At 54.1% G+C, this 13,534-nt stretch overlaps 1 protein-coding gene across 3 annotated transcripts in view; it reads left to right on the top strand.

The window, feature by feature from the left end:
- Positions 1-13,534, top strand: part of SLC5A10 (solute carrier family 5 member 10) — a 39,872-nt gene that overhangs the window by 802 nt on the left and 25,536 nt on the right. For 2 of the 3 annotated variants that reach the window (XM_074918858.1, XM_074918856.1), the window contains exons 2-8: positions 53-124; positions 938-1,042; positions 1,648-1,707; positions 1,897-2,001; positions 8,031-8,136; positions 9,706-9,786; positions 13,296-13,501. In XM_074918858.1, coding sequence (XP_074774959.1) covers positions 53-124; positions 938-1,042; positions 1,648-1,707; positions 1,897-2,001; positions 8,031-8,136; positions 9,706-9,786; positions 13,296-13,501 — 735 coding nt within the window. The remainder of the gene's footprint in view (positions 1-52; positions 125-937; positions 1,043-1,647; positions 1,708-1,896; positions 2,002-8,030; positions 8,137-9,705; positions 9,787-13,295; positions 13,502-13,534) is intronic. The other variant, XM_074918857.1, reaches the window with a different exon arrangement.

Genomic DNA, 13,534 nt, shown 5'->3' with positions numbered 1-13,534 from the left:
TTGTAGGGAAGGGTGCTCTGTGCTGATCTTTTTTTTTTTTCTCTCCTCCCAGTCTTCATGCAGGGTGAACAGGAACACAGTCAGTGGCTACTTCCTTGCTGGCAGAGACATGGCATGGTGGCCAGTAAGTCGAGACCTCTGTCCCTCTTGTGACACAGCAGAGACATCCAGCACCACTGTTCCTCCCACCCAATCCCTTCTTCTGCCCCGCTGCTTTCTCCTCCACCCTGTACACCACCTCCTGCCAGGATTTCTGTCTTCTGAGCTGCATTTGTTTCCCTTCTCATTGCATGAAGGATGCTGGAGCCTGACCCAGCTTTTTGGGTCTCCTCATAGTGCTGATCTGAACTTGGAGGGGGGAGGTCGTTGGAGTCCAACATCTGTCTCCACCAGCCCCCTCTGTTCCAACAAGACATGGGTAGCCCAAAGTTTCTTTTGTCCCTCTTATTTCAGTATGATCTTGACAAACTGGTTGTGGGTCCTTCCTGTGTCTGGCACTGGCTGCTTGCTCAGCCACCTCCGGGCAGGGTGTGTGGCCACCATGGCAAGTGCAGCAACATGAAGACAAAGTCCATCCAAAACCCACCGGGGATGCCCAGATGAGCTGAACGTGCAGGAGCGCAGGTTCCTGGGCTCATGTCTACCTGGATTGGAGTCTGTTAAGGGTTTTTCTTGCAAAATACGTCCACATCCTTAATCACATGTGGTGTATCTTCGGCCACACTTTGCTTTTGGAAGTTTCAGGGAGGTCTACCCTCCGCTGCTCCCGTTCAGACCTTATTTTTGCCTCTGTACTGAGTTATCCCCTCAGAGCTGCACTGCTGGGGAAGCACCAAAGCTGGTCCAGCTGGAACGGCTGCCGTGCCAAACTGTGGGGAGCCAGCGGCCAGGCACCCCACCTGTGAGCACCTGCAGCTTCTCCTCTGCTCCCCCACAGATCGGTGCCTCTCTGTTCGCCAGCAGCGAAGGCTCAGGGCTCTTCATCGGGCTGGCTGGGACTGGTGCTGCTGGGGGAATCGCTGTTACTGGCTTCGAGTGGAACGTAAGAAACGTGTCACGTTAGTAAGAAAATTAAGTTTGGCCCATTTCACAGCAGCTTCACGCAATGTCTCAAAAGGCTTGGGAGGAGTTGTGCAGGGGGTAATTAACACAACCCTGCTAACTCAGCTTCTGCAGCTTGTGTCTGGTGCACGTACAGTGAGTTTGGAGTCAACTCGAGTCCACGTGCTCAGGGAAAAGGATGTTTCAGAGCAGAGCTGCTTAGTCCAGCCCCTGCATGACCCCAACAGGGAGATGGCTGGATAGGTCACCCATTCCCTGCTTCTCTGCACGTTGAAGCCAAAATCCTTGGGTTCTGCAGAAAAAAATATGGTATTTAGCTTGCTTCATGCTCAGGGTGTTAGTGGGAAATGTCTGGTCAGGAGCTGAAGGGCTGAGGGGAGCAGGCTCCTACTGGTTGGGGTGCCGGGGGGGTCTCCACCATGAGCTTGTGCACTCGTGCCTGCTGTCTGCAGCCATTTGGGGATGGAAATGGGCACCTGAGGGTGAGCCAGGGCTGGGTGAAGGCAGGGGGACAAGGTCTGGCACTGCAGGCAATGTCAGTCAGTATTCTTTTTCTGGCTGTGCCTTGTTCCTCCTTCCCAACAGGCGACTTACGCTCTTTTGGCATTAGCCTGGGTGTTCGTGCCGGTCTACATCTCCTCTGGGGTACGTACAGCTGAGCATGCTGAGGGGAGCCTGGCCCTGGGCAGGTCCGCTGCTCCCTGGGGGGCTGTCACCACTGTTCTCTGAGACCCCTAAGCCTGGCTCTGGGAATACAGCTATTGCCTTCCCTGGGACCATCCCCGGAGGAGGGAGCCAGGACAGGGCCATGAGCGCTCTCTTTCCCTCTGGCAGATTGTCACGATGCCCGAGTACCTCCAGCGAAGGTTTGGAGGAGAGAGAATCCAGATGTACCTCTCCGGCCTGTCGCTCCTGCTCTCCATCTTCACCAAAATCTCTGTGAGTAGCTCCTGCTCAACCCTGTGACAAATCCACGATTGATTTCTAGCAAGCAAAAGGTTATTTTTGAGCTCAAACCTCATGTAGCCAAGTTAGGGGAGAGCAGCTGCTGCAGGAGGGAGCAGGACAAGAGGGGGAATTTGTGGGCCGATGCTGTCTGCAACATCCCCTGCCTTCGTAGGTAGATCCAGCAGCGATGCTTATGTCTGGGTGGCCCGGATGGATGCGTGACTGCATGTTAGGATTCCCAAAGTCACGGTGCACTTGCCTTGTAGCAGAGGTTGTGGGTGAAATGTGATCAGAGACTGGGTTGCATTGTCTGGGTGTTTCTCCATGCTCCGGCAGCGATGTTCTCTGATGGGGACCAAATTGGGAATGCATTGATTGTTTTAGGACACGTGAGTTTTCTGAGGAAAGGAAGCCTTGCTGCAGCTACAAGATGCCCAAACCTGTACAGAAAGTGTGTAATTTTCAGAGGCTTTTCCACAGGGATGTTTTTCCCCCCATTTTGGCCTCATTCACAGTTCCCTGTGTTCAGCCTCTGCTCCTGCTGCCCGCTTGGTAACTGTGGGAAGAGTTTATCTGAGGTAAAATGGCTAAAGAGCCTGTGACGGAAGGCCTAAGGCAAGCAGGAGAGAGCAGGGCACAGACAGCCCTGGGGGGGGCTGAGACAGCGAGACAGAGATCAAGAGCAAACAGCTGAGAAGCAACCTGCAGGAGAAAATCTGCCGGAGGGAGCAATCCTGCACCACCGCCTCTGATGGAGCCAGTGGATCTGACCTGGGGTCTGCTGGGGCTGCTGCATTTTGCTGGCTAAAAGAAATGTGCTTTTGCAAGTGACTTGCTCCAAGAAACGTGCTTTAGCATGTGGCTGGCTGCAAGAAGCAGCTGTCTGCAGGGCAGGAGGGCCGGTGCTCGAGCACCGTGCTTCCCCACGGCGAGGCGCTCAGCGCCTGCCTCCGCGCTCGCCAGCTCCCTGCTTCCCAAACACCAGCTTGGCTGGATGCAGCCATCGCTCCCAGCGCGGAGTTTCTGCTTCCTCCCTGGCAGCTTCGCAGCCCCAGACTATGAGCTGAGCTTTGGGGGGACCCTCTGGGTCTCCCTCCACACGGAGCAGCCCGGCTGCTGCACATCCCTCAGTGCTTAAAGCAAATGGAGAGGCTGTGCCCGCCTCGGACAGACCCCAGTGCTGTGGGATGGGATGTCCTGGCTCTAGGAGACCCCTGACTCCTTCCCGTGAGCTGCTCTTTGACCCTGGACTATGCTTTGGGTTTAAAAGGCAGGTTGTGGGGGAGATGGCAGCCCTTCCCACATTCCTGCTGACTCAGGGCTTTCAGTGTGGCAGAGGTGACGCTGGTGACTCTGTCAGTGCCGCTGCCACCTGTATTTCCCCCCACAAAAACATGTCCTGCCATGCTGGAGGCCATTCTTCCCATAAAACTGATATTCTTTATACCCTTATCATTTATGGTGTTGAAAATCCTATGGTATTTCTCCTGAAATCAGCCCTGGTGGCTCCTGGAGCGCTTCAGTTTGCACGTTTGGGCAGTGACACATCGATTATTCCCTGATTGTCCAAATGTCCAGTAAGCTGTTGTCACTTCTGTGTGCTGCTCAGGGGACATCTCTCCCCTGCTCCTGATGAGAATCCAGGAGGAGCTCGAGGGAGATGCTGGAGCATCTGTGTTTGTGGAGTTGGTCCCGGGGATCTGTGTGAATTCCTGTTGGCCTTTAAAAGGAAAGGTTGGGAACTGGGAGAGGACTTCTGGTGAGGTAGTTTGTTCTTGCTGGTTTGAATTTGAAAGAAATTTTGAAGAAAGAAATTACTGGTAGTTTGAGGGTGGTTATCTTTGAGTCCCTTTCTAGACTATCACAGACATCCCCTCTTTTCTTACAAAATGGTGCCACACCATGCCATGGAGATGCACTTGGTCCCTTTGGTTTCCAGTCTCTCCCTGACTTTGCCCAGAAGGGATGGATGTGCTATGAGTTCATTCTTAGCTTGGGAGACCGCTGTGGTGTCACCCCTTGCCTAATGCCAGATGAACCTGTAGATGACCTCTGCATTGAAGGGATCCTCTGTGGTTCTCCTGGCCCTTCTCAGCACGCCCAAGTGTTTGGAGCCTGGCAGACACTCCTAAGTGCCTATTCTTGCACCTTTTCTCAGCCAGTGCTATAGTTTCTTTGGTCTGCTCAGTTTTCTCTGATCTCTGAGTCACGTAGGATGCAACAGAAGAGGCATCAGCCTAATAAAGGGATTATCTTGGCATCTGACTCCATTCACAGTAAATCTCACAAACAATGGTTGTTCCAGCGGCGGGTTGGGATGAATGTCTGCGGACAGGTGGGGCGTTGCCGAACTGACCCAATGTCCCGTCCCCAGTGGTGATGGCAGCGGGGAGCATGGGAGGAGAGTGGGACACTCGGAGCAGTTAGGCCATGCTGTCTGCCGGTGGTGGGTTGCTGGTGGGGGCTGCCTCAAAGCCCGAGACTAGCTGGGCTTTTCCTGTCTCCTCTCCCTGCAGACCTTGTGTTTATGGGTGGATCTCCGCTTCACGTTCTCTTGAGCTGAGAAGAGAGGAGGTGTCAGTACTGCTCCCTTGGCTCTTCTTTTGGGGCAGGGGGGATGACAAGCCCTCCTCTTCTGGAATTTACCCTTTGATAGACCCCAACCTTCTGCATTTCATGGCAGGGTGCAGCAGGGCACCCCAAAGTCCTGCTGAGAGATGGTGTCCCCCTGACAAGGAACACATGAGGAGTTGCACAGGCATCCTAGCCTTGGCAAAGAGCCCCAGGAGACTCTTCTGTACCCTGGCTAACTTGTTCTACTGAGGCTTTGGCTTCACAAATTGTTAAATCCAAGCTGTCTCTAAAGCTAGCTTTCATTGGGAAGGCATTAACGATGTTGGGTAAGAACGAGTTTCCAAGTGAGGTCACTGGTGGAGGCAGGGATCTCACTGGATTATAAGACCTGACTTCAAAGGCTTCTCCTCTCCTTTTACAGTTGAAAGGACTTATTTTATGAATAGGTCATGCCTGGTTTTAATTAGCTTGTTTTTGTATTTGGGATGTCTTATTAACAACTCAGTCACATGCACTTTTATTTTTTCCCACCCTAGCAGAATTACCAGGAAGGGAGGTGGAGATACCTCTGCTTCCTCATAGCAAAGGCTTAGACTCATTTGCAGACAACTGCAAAAATGATTAAGCATTGAGAAAGCCAGGAGAAGTTATGAAATATCTTGTCCAGGGCTGAGTCTTCACAGCTGGGCTCTGGGGAAAGGTTATAGATAAGCAGGCACTCATGGGGGACCATAACTTACTGGCTGGTGCTGAGATGACAAGTGATGGATCTGTCCAAGGGACACTAGGAGCTCCAGAAGACACCAAGAATGCTTGGCTGGCACTGTGCTAGGGAGACTCAAAGTATTTTGGGTCCCCACTTCAGGTTGCGTTGTGAGGAGATGCTGAGGGCCCTTGGCTGGGACTTTTCTGCCTTGTAGCTGAAGCTTGCAGTGCATGAATGGCTGATTTGGCCTCTTGTAGGGCTGCTTGGTGGTCTCTGTGGTATCTCGCTGGGGTTGGATTGCATTGGTGGTGGAGAGGCATCAGAGGAGCCACTGGCAGAGGTTTTGGTGTGGTTGCCCATGAGCTGGTTCCTCTTCAGCAGGACATTCCAGAGCTGAATTGCCTCTTGGTGCTGGCAAGGGCTCTCCCAGAGACATGGCCAAGCCCAAGTGCAGCTGAGGACATGTAGTACCTCCCTTTGGAATGCCAGGCATGACTGTGGCTCCAGATGTCGTGGAACTGTCCCTGAATTAGGATCCTCAAGATCATGGTGTAAGCGCTCTTCTGGTTGGTTTGATTTGTGATTTAATCAACGTTATGCCTAACGGTGTGAGCTCATCTGCTAGGGAACAGGCTTTTACGTTGTGCTGAAGCTGGAGATGTGCTCACCTGCTGGGTTTGGTGGCCAACGGAGCCCTGCACACACCTTGGTTCTTCCATTGCCCGATCCTGCGTGGCCCCTCTCCATCACCTGGTGACAGTCCTCAGCTCCTGTACAGTGAGCTGGCTGGAGCAGTGCTGGGAGGAGGAAGGGCAGAGTAGGGGGAAGGAGGTGTGATATGGGAAATAGCACCAGTCCTCTATGTTATGATCACAACTGACTGTTCCCGCATGACTGGGCAAGAAAGCCCTGTTGTCTGGGGGATAGTTTCTGGGAGGTGTGTGAAGAAAGATGTTGAATCGGAGCTGATGTCTTGGCTGTGGGAAGCCGTCACGGCTCTGGGCGAGGGCGTGGAGTCAGCTCATCTTGCCTTTCCTGTCCTTTCTGGCCTTGTTTCCTTTTCCAAACAAGGTTTTTGTGAAGATAACCCAGCTGAGCACTGGGGATGGCTGGATCTTGGCTGTGGGTAGAGACATGGTGGTGGCATGGGCACTACCTGCTGCGCCTAGTCCTTTCCTCCCATGGCATCACTGCTTTTGTTGGAGGAGGTGCCCCAGCTCCCTCCCCAGTCTCTGCTTTACATCTCATTCCCACGAGACTGTGACCGGACGTCTCTGTGTGGTTCCAGCTCTCTCATGGGTGGGAAATGGTGGTCACCTTCATCTCAAGGGAGTTTGGCAACGGAGCAAGCTTCAGGCCTGCACATGCTCCTCCAGGCAGAGACATGCTCCCAGCATCCCTGTGGGACGTGACACGGGTGCAGGAGGTACTTGGGCGGGTGAAGCAGCACGCTGGACGTGGAGTCGGTCTGTCTTTCCATGGCCCAGCAGAAACCTCAGGCCTCTTCCAGGGGCTTTGCAATGGGGGTTGCAAAGGTCAGGGGTTGTGCTGGAAAATACATTTGTGCTGGTCCATGTGGGGGTGCAGGACCCCTGGGCTGCTGTTTCTCCCTCAGGGCCAAAAGCAACTTCTGCCACTTGCCCATGCCTCAGTTTCCCCATCTGTGCAAAACCAGGAGGAGGTGTTTTCCCAGAGATACTCAGCAAAGAGGTGGCTTCCTGTTGGGGCAAGGCTCAAGAACAACAGTTCTGGTGGTCTTGCACTCCACGCTGGGGCTCTCTCTGCCCCACCAGCACCCACCCGAGCACCGCTAAATGGTTCAGGTGATGTGGCGCAGAGCTGCCCCATCCATCCCTAAAGGCATTGCAGATGCCTTTCAAGCACTGTGAAAACCCCCTGCATGTGGGAGGAGATCCCCTTCTGCCCCCAGCAGAATTTTTAGGCTTGCTGCCACCCTCCTGACCGGTCTGATGGCCTGAACTGTTGAGCTGCAGCTGGAGAGGGGGGAGCTGGTCCTTGGCAGCCTCCTTGCTGGCAGCACGGGTGCCAGGAGGGCTAATCCTGACAAGCAGAACATGAAATACCAGCTACAGCCGCCCCCGTGCATCGGCCCCGCAGGGGTGTTGGGGTGCAGAAACAGCACGGGTTACTGGGCTGGGGGGGTGGCTTGGGCTGCCTCCAGGGACACCCAAGGGTGCTGGTGTTCTAGGAGAGCACAGCCTCTTCTTTGGTACCAGGTGCCCCATCTCCAGGGCTCTGCAGGAAGCATGGTGAGATGCCACCTGGATGAGCAGGGTGGGGGGGACTGGAGGTACTCAGGGCAGCAAGGAGGTAGCTCAGGTCAGGGTCTGATCCTGGGAAGAGGCTGAGTATCTCCAGCTCCCTGCTTTGCTCACAAAGGCTGTGGCAGCACTTATGCCCTGAAACATCCCGTTTCTGACCCTTCCATCCTGCTGTCTGTATCCAGCTGAGCTCAGCTGCATTTGCAGCTCCACAGTTCGGGGTTGGGGGAAGGTGGTCTGCGACACCCATCTACAGCAGTGACACAGCCACCCCCGTGGGACCCCGGGCTTCAGCACTGGCTTCCGGAGGTGCCCTCCTGGCACCTGCATCCAATGTCCTCGCTGTACCTGCGGTGTTGACAGTTTCCCTGCCGTGCCACTCATGCAACAGTCCGTGGGTGCTGCCTGGCCAAAGTGATGTCACCTGTCCCAGCCCGTGTTTCTTCTCCCTCGTGCAGACGGACTTGTACTCAGGGGCCCTCTTCGTGCAAGTCTGCCTGGGCTGGGACCTTTACCTCGCCACCGTCCTGATGCTGGTGGTCACAGGGCTCTACACCATTGCGGGTAAGTTGATCAGCGTTTGCTGGCCTCAATCTTTCTTCTTTGGTTGAACCACACCACTTACACTCCTGCTTTTATTTAATTAATTTATTTATTTCTCCTGGAAGGCCCTTGGGGATTTATACTAATGGGGTTCATACTCCCTGTCCTATCCAGCCAGTATCTGAGCATCCTTCCTGAGCCTTGGCTCAGGCAGTGACTCAGTGCATGACCTCTCCTTTGTCATTACGGTTTTTCATTTGTAGTAACTCCTCCTCCATCACATAGTTAAATGCTTTCTTATGTATGTACCTATTTGTAACAGCAATAATCAGGGCTTCTGCAATTACAGGACTGTTACTACAGAATCTGCAATCTGAGAGCTCTTTACCCAACTCATTTCCTCCCACTTGCCCTGCCTGCGATGCAACTTGCTGCCCTCTCTCTGCAAAGCTTTTGGGAATACTTCTTGCTCATGTTTCCCTGTTGTGCGACCAGCTATTTTTGTGCAGGGTCAGTCCATATGGTCTTTTTGTGATCCGTAGACCACAAGGGTTTGGAGCTGGAGTTGTGAATTGTGGGCTCCTGGCTTGCAGTCCCATGGGACTGTGTGTCTCTGCCAGATTTTGGTTATTATTTTGACTGGGATGTTCCTTTCCCTGGTGGGGCTAGTGCAGACACCAGGCAGTAAATTCTCCCTCGCTATCTTGTCCAAGCCATCAAAACGAGAAACAGTTTAAGTATATCCGAAACATGGGTGGATTTTGCAAGACTTGGGTTTTAAGCAAATCCCATCTTGGGGTTTTTTCGTGCCTACAAGGCTTGTTGTGAAGTAAGGCGTTTCAGTGTGAGCTCAGGCAGAGGGTGTGATCACTGCGTCACCCTGATCCTGAGAACATCCCTCCAACTCCCAGTCACGGCCTGGGAGGGTACAGCCCTGAATTCCCAGGATATGAGTTGGTGACTCGAGTTGAAACTGGTTCAATTTTTGACCCATTTTCTCTAGCTCCGCTACTTTTAAATGCTTTTGTTCATATGCTGAGTAACTGCTTTCTGGCTTGGTGAGCCGGGCCTGGGTTTGCAGCAGGTCTGGAGGGAGAGCTTGGGATGGAAAGGGAGAACTGCTGCTGGCTGGGTGGCCAAGGGGGACCCCACGAAGCATCAGCTGCTGGAAAAATAAAACTGTAGCGCTGGGAGGAGAGCTGAGGAGTATACGAAGGGGAGATCATGGTGTTAGGGAGAGGTGGGATGAATAATGAGATCAACATCCTGAATGTGGTCTGCTTGCATCCCAGGAGCCGGGGCTGGGGCTGGCTGGCACCTTCCTGGCTGTGTAGGGACATGGGGCTGCATCCCCCCACTCCTGCCATCCCTCAGCTCCCCCTTCCCATCCCATCTATGGGGGTGTTGTCGCCCCTTGGCACCAGACCCATGGAGGAGCTGTTCCCCCTTCATGCTCCCCATCACCGCCGTGTCAGGATGAGGCTGGTGACAGGCACATCCCCGCAAGCACGGGCAGATTAACTGGGGTTCAGGACCAAGCCGAGCCTGAAGCTGGTGGCATTCCCAACGCTGTGCCTTGCTCTTGTGCAGGGGGGCTGGCGGCCGTCATCTACACCGACGCACTGCAGACACTCATCATGGTCCTTGGAGCCATCGTGCTGGCGGTGAAAGGTAAGGGCTGGGACAACGCAGACCCTCCTTCCAGGGGGACCTTCTCTCCCCACTTGGGCAGTCTCAGACATAAATAAAAAGACTCAGTCTGAGTAATTCAGTGGTCAAGATGCCCAGCAGGACTTTGGCTCGTAGCAATTGCCTAAAGAAAATCTGTGGTCCCTGTGTCCTGTCTGCCCCTGTACTTCCCCTACGTGTCATTCCTCTGGGTGAAGATGCCACAAAGCATCCCCCGGGCCCTCTGCCTGGGGCTGTCCCTAGCACTGATGACCTTCCCGTGGTTATCACTACTCCTCATGTTTGCCTTTAGTCCATGAGCTCCAAGAGACTGATCAAGCATTTGACAGCAAAGCAGTGTTTCCAATTTTGCTCCAGGAAACTTGCAGTGAGGTCTTCAGACAGGATCCCACTGCATGGGGATGTGCGTGGCAGAAGGTGGTGCTGGTACAAGGCACCACTGCAGGGGATTGTCTGGCAATGCAGAGCATGGTGCTGTACCTTCCTCTCGGTTGGAGGAAACGTGGTTCATCACCAGCCCTTCCCGAGCACTCAGCACTGCTGTGTCTCTGTACATTTAGCTGCAGAGCACCCTTGTGAGGCTGGGAGCTTTCATCAGCCTTGTTCTGCCATCGGGGCTCTTGGCCCCGAGGAGTAGGAGGCAAAAAGTCAGGTCCCAGCTTCAAAGGCAGGTGTTTAAGTACAGAGGATGGTTTCCAGAGGCACTCCTGAGATGATTTCCACCATCTCCTGGAGAAGCCTGCTTAGGTGATCAGGTAGGAAGGGCTTTGAGCCAGTGCTGCACAGGAGCTCTGCTGTGGAGGTGGGAGCAGCTCCAGACCTGCAGCCAGCCCGGTCCCGCGGCTGCTCCCCTGTGCAAAAGCAGAACTTGCTCCTGGGCAAGGCCTGTATACAGCAAGATATATTTACAAAAAACAAATGAAAGGACAGATACTTCCTGGAGAAGTGACAATAATACTAATTACCCCAGCAGAAGCAAGGAGCAGTGCCGGGCAGAGGAGCACGTTGCCTGTTGAAGCAGATCTGAGCGGTGGCTGCAGCCTTTGCGTTAGACGAGGTGCTTGGATGTGGCTGATCGTTGTCTGAAGCTGTAGTTGGCCATGGGGCTCTCGGAGGCTTGTGCCTGGTAAACTTGGCTGGGAGCAGCAATGCAGAGCCGGAATAGGAGGGCAGGTAGGCAAGGCCTGGAAAATCCCCTCTGGCGACTGCAGAGCCCAGATTTTTTGGCTTTGCCAACCTGCAAGCATGGCATGGTGTGTGCGGGGAGGTGAGGGTGCTTGGGGAAGGAATGATCCAGGGGAGCCAAAAGACAAGCTGCTGGACATGCAGACCTGGAGGCTGGTGTGCCTTAAGGGTGCTCAGTTTTGACAAGTTCATCTAATAAAGGATATTCTCCGTGTTTTAGCTTGTTTGTATCAGTAGTGATGCCAATGCTCATCTGCTAAGCTGGGACTGCTCCAGGTCTGCTCTGCCCAGGCCATCGCCTCCCCTGCTGCTGTTGAAGGGACAAAAAAATGTATCACTTGGCTCTGAGGTTGCATCTCCCCAGGGAGAGCAGGAGGGTTGGACAAATCCTCTTGGGTGTGACGCTGGGCAGAGCAGTCTTGAGTCAGACAACAAGCGGGTACAGACCAAGGGGTTGTAGACAAACCACTTTGCTTCCCAGAGAGCTCGGTGGCTGTTTCAGAGGGTGGTGGTGCTGGCGGTGGCTCTGCTGGGCTCTGGTATCACAGATAAGAGACCATGCCATCCTGCACCCGCTTGGCATTCACCATGGGGATGTTAATGATGGTAGAGCCCGCGGGCTGTAGCCTGGCATCTGCAAGCCGAGTTCCTGCTGCCCTGAGGTTTTTGCCCCACTCTTCCGTCTCGGCAGGTGTAGGTGTCGTGACTTGTCAGTGAACACGTTTGGGAAAGGAGCAGGCCCGCACCCCCGGGCGCGAATCTCTGCTTTCAGTGCTCACCCTCTGCCTCTGGAGAGCCTTTGTTGGCGCCCAACGCCCATGCAAAGCTTGGGAGTAGCCAGTGCCTGGATAAACCAAGCGCTGGAGCGGGGCCAGGGCTGCTTGTGCAAGAGCAGGAGTTTACAAACGCTGACTTCTCATGAAATATGGGGGGCTGGTTTGCAAAAGGGAGAGCATGGTGTATTGGGAAGGGAGAGAGCTGTCCATGGCTGGAGGGTCTGACAGAGCACGAGGTGTCTTGGAAGCTGGGACTTGATGGTGATCCCAGTGTCCAGCACCCGATGCCTGCAGGATTTGGTCTTGGTCTAAAGACAGCAGTGCTCACGGGCACAGCCCTGCAGGAAGGTGAGTGTGCAGGAGCATGTTCCCACCCCACGCTGCCATGTTGAGGGGGGCCAAGCTGAGGGTCCAGACTGAGCCCATGGTGGGGGTGGAAGGGATGCAGGATGTGACAGCTGGACCAGGCAGAGGGGAATCCGAGGGATGCTCAGGAGTCTTGCTTTGAGTCTTCCCCTCCATGAGACCCATGGAGGCCCCAGAGCCTCCTCTCTTCTCCTGAACACCAGAAGCTGCTGTGGGTATGGGGGTGCCAATACACCTCCCTCCTTATCTCCTCCACAGCTGCTGTGTGGGTGGCTGCAGCGTGTGGGGGGAGCAGAGCGGGTACCTCCCATCCCTCCCTCCTCAGAAAAACGATGCCTCTGGCTCCAGAATTCTCCTGCTGGAGGTACCAGGGGAGCTGCAAGGAGTGTTCAGCCCCTGCCCCCCAGGAGCAGGGAGGTTGTGGGGGGCTGGGGCAGAGCCCAGGGCTGGTTGGCAGCTGCTGCCAGGGGCTGGCGGCTGCGGTGCAGGCAGGAGGAGCACCAAGGCAGCTGCCAAGGGCTCGGAGGCTCACTTGCTAGGGCTTGTTCATGGCACGTACTCTCCTCAGCAGGGCTCAGCCTAAGACCCAGACTTTGGATTCCATTTCCTAGGAAAAATGTATTGAAGAGGGTCTTTGTTTTTTGGGTTTTTTTTTGTTCTTTTTTTCTTTTTTTTTACTGCTCTTGCTGGAGGTTTGGGGATGGAACCACATAGGGGCTGCTGCAGAAACACTCAGAGGGGTAGAAAATGTTTGGCTGGACACTTGTGCCAAGGCACCTTGAGCTGTAGTATATCAACTCAGAGGCTAACTAATTTTGCATTTTAATGGTCCTAGGCCAGTTTCTGCTGCTCTAGGACCGGGGAGCTTTAATAAACAGGTTGCTTTTACAGTACAAGGTCAAAAGAGGTGGGTCCCTTGAGGAGTCTTTTTCCCAGAACATGGGTCACCCTCTGAAGGAAGGGTAGACTGTGATGGGACCTGCTGTGCAAAATGTTAATAGAAGAGTCTCTTAAATAACTAAAAGAAAACACAATCACGAATGAGCCCTCCCTCTCTGGGCAGCACTTCTGAGTTAATGAGTTGGTGAGCGTTTTGCCAGCTGATCTCACAGGGCACTGGGTTTTGCTCAACTCTAACCAGCCTCCCCCAATGATGCTTTCCAGCTTTTAATGAGATCGGAGGTTACCCCAACCTGGAAGAGGCCTATTTAAAAGCCGTGCCATCCAAGATTGTTCCCAACACTACCTGCCACATGCCCAGAGCGGATGCAATGCACCTCTTCCGAGACCCGGTCTCTGGAGATCTGCCCTGGACCGGGATGACTTTCGGGCTGTCTATCATGGCCACGTGGTACTGGTGCACTGACCAGGTAAATGTAAACAAGAATCCCCTGCCCCATGTA

The sequence above is a fragment of the Athene noctua genome, chromosome 15 (genome assembly GCF_965140245.1).
Source record: "Athene noctua chromosome 15, bAthNoc1.hap1.1, whole genome shotgun sequence".
Classification (NCBI taxonomy): Eukaryota; Metazoa; Chordata; class Aves; order Strigiformes; family Strigidae; genus Athene; species Athene noctua.
Note: the sequence above shows the minus strand (reverse complement) of the source record. Positions and strands in the feature narration are given on the sequence as shown.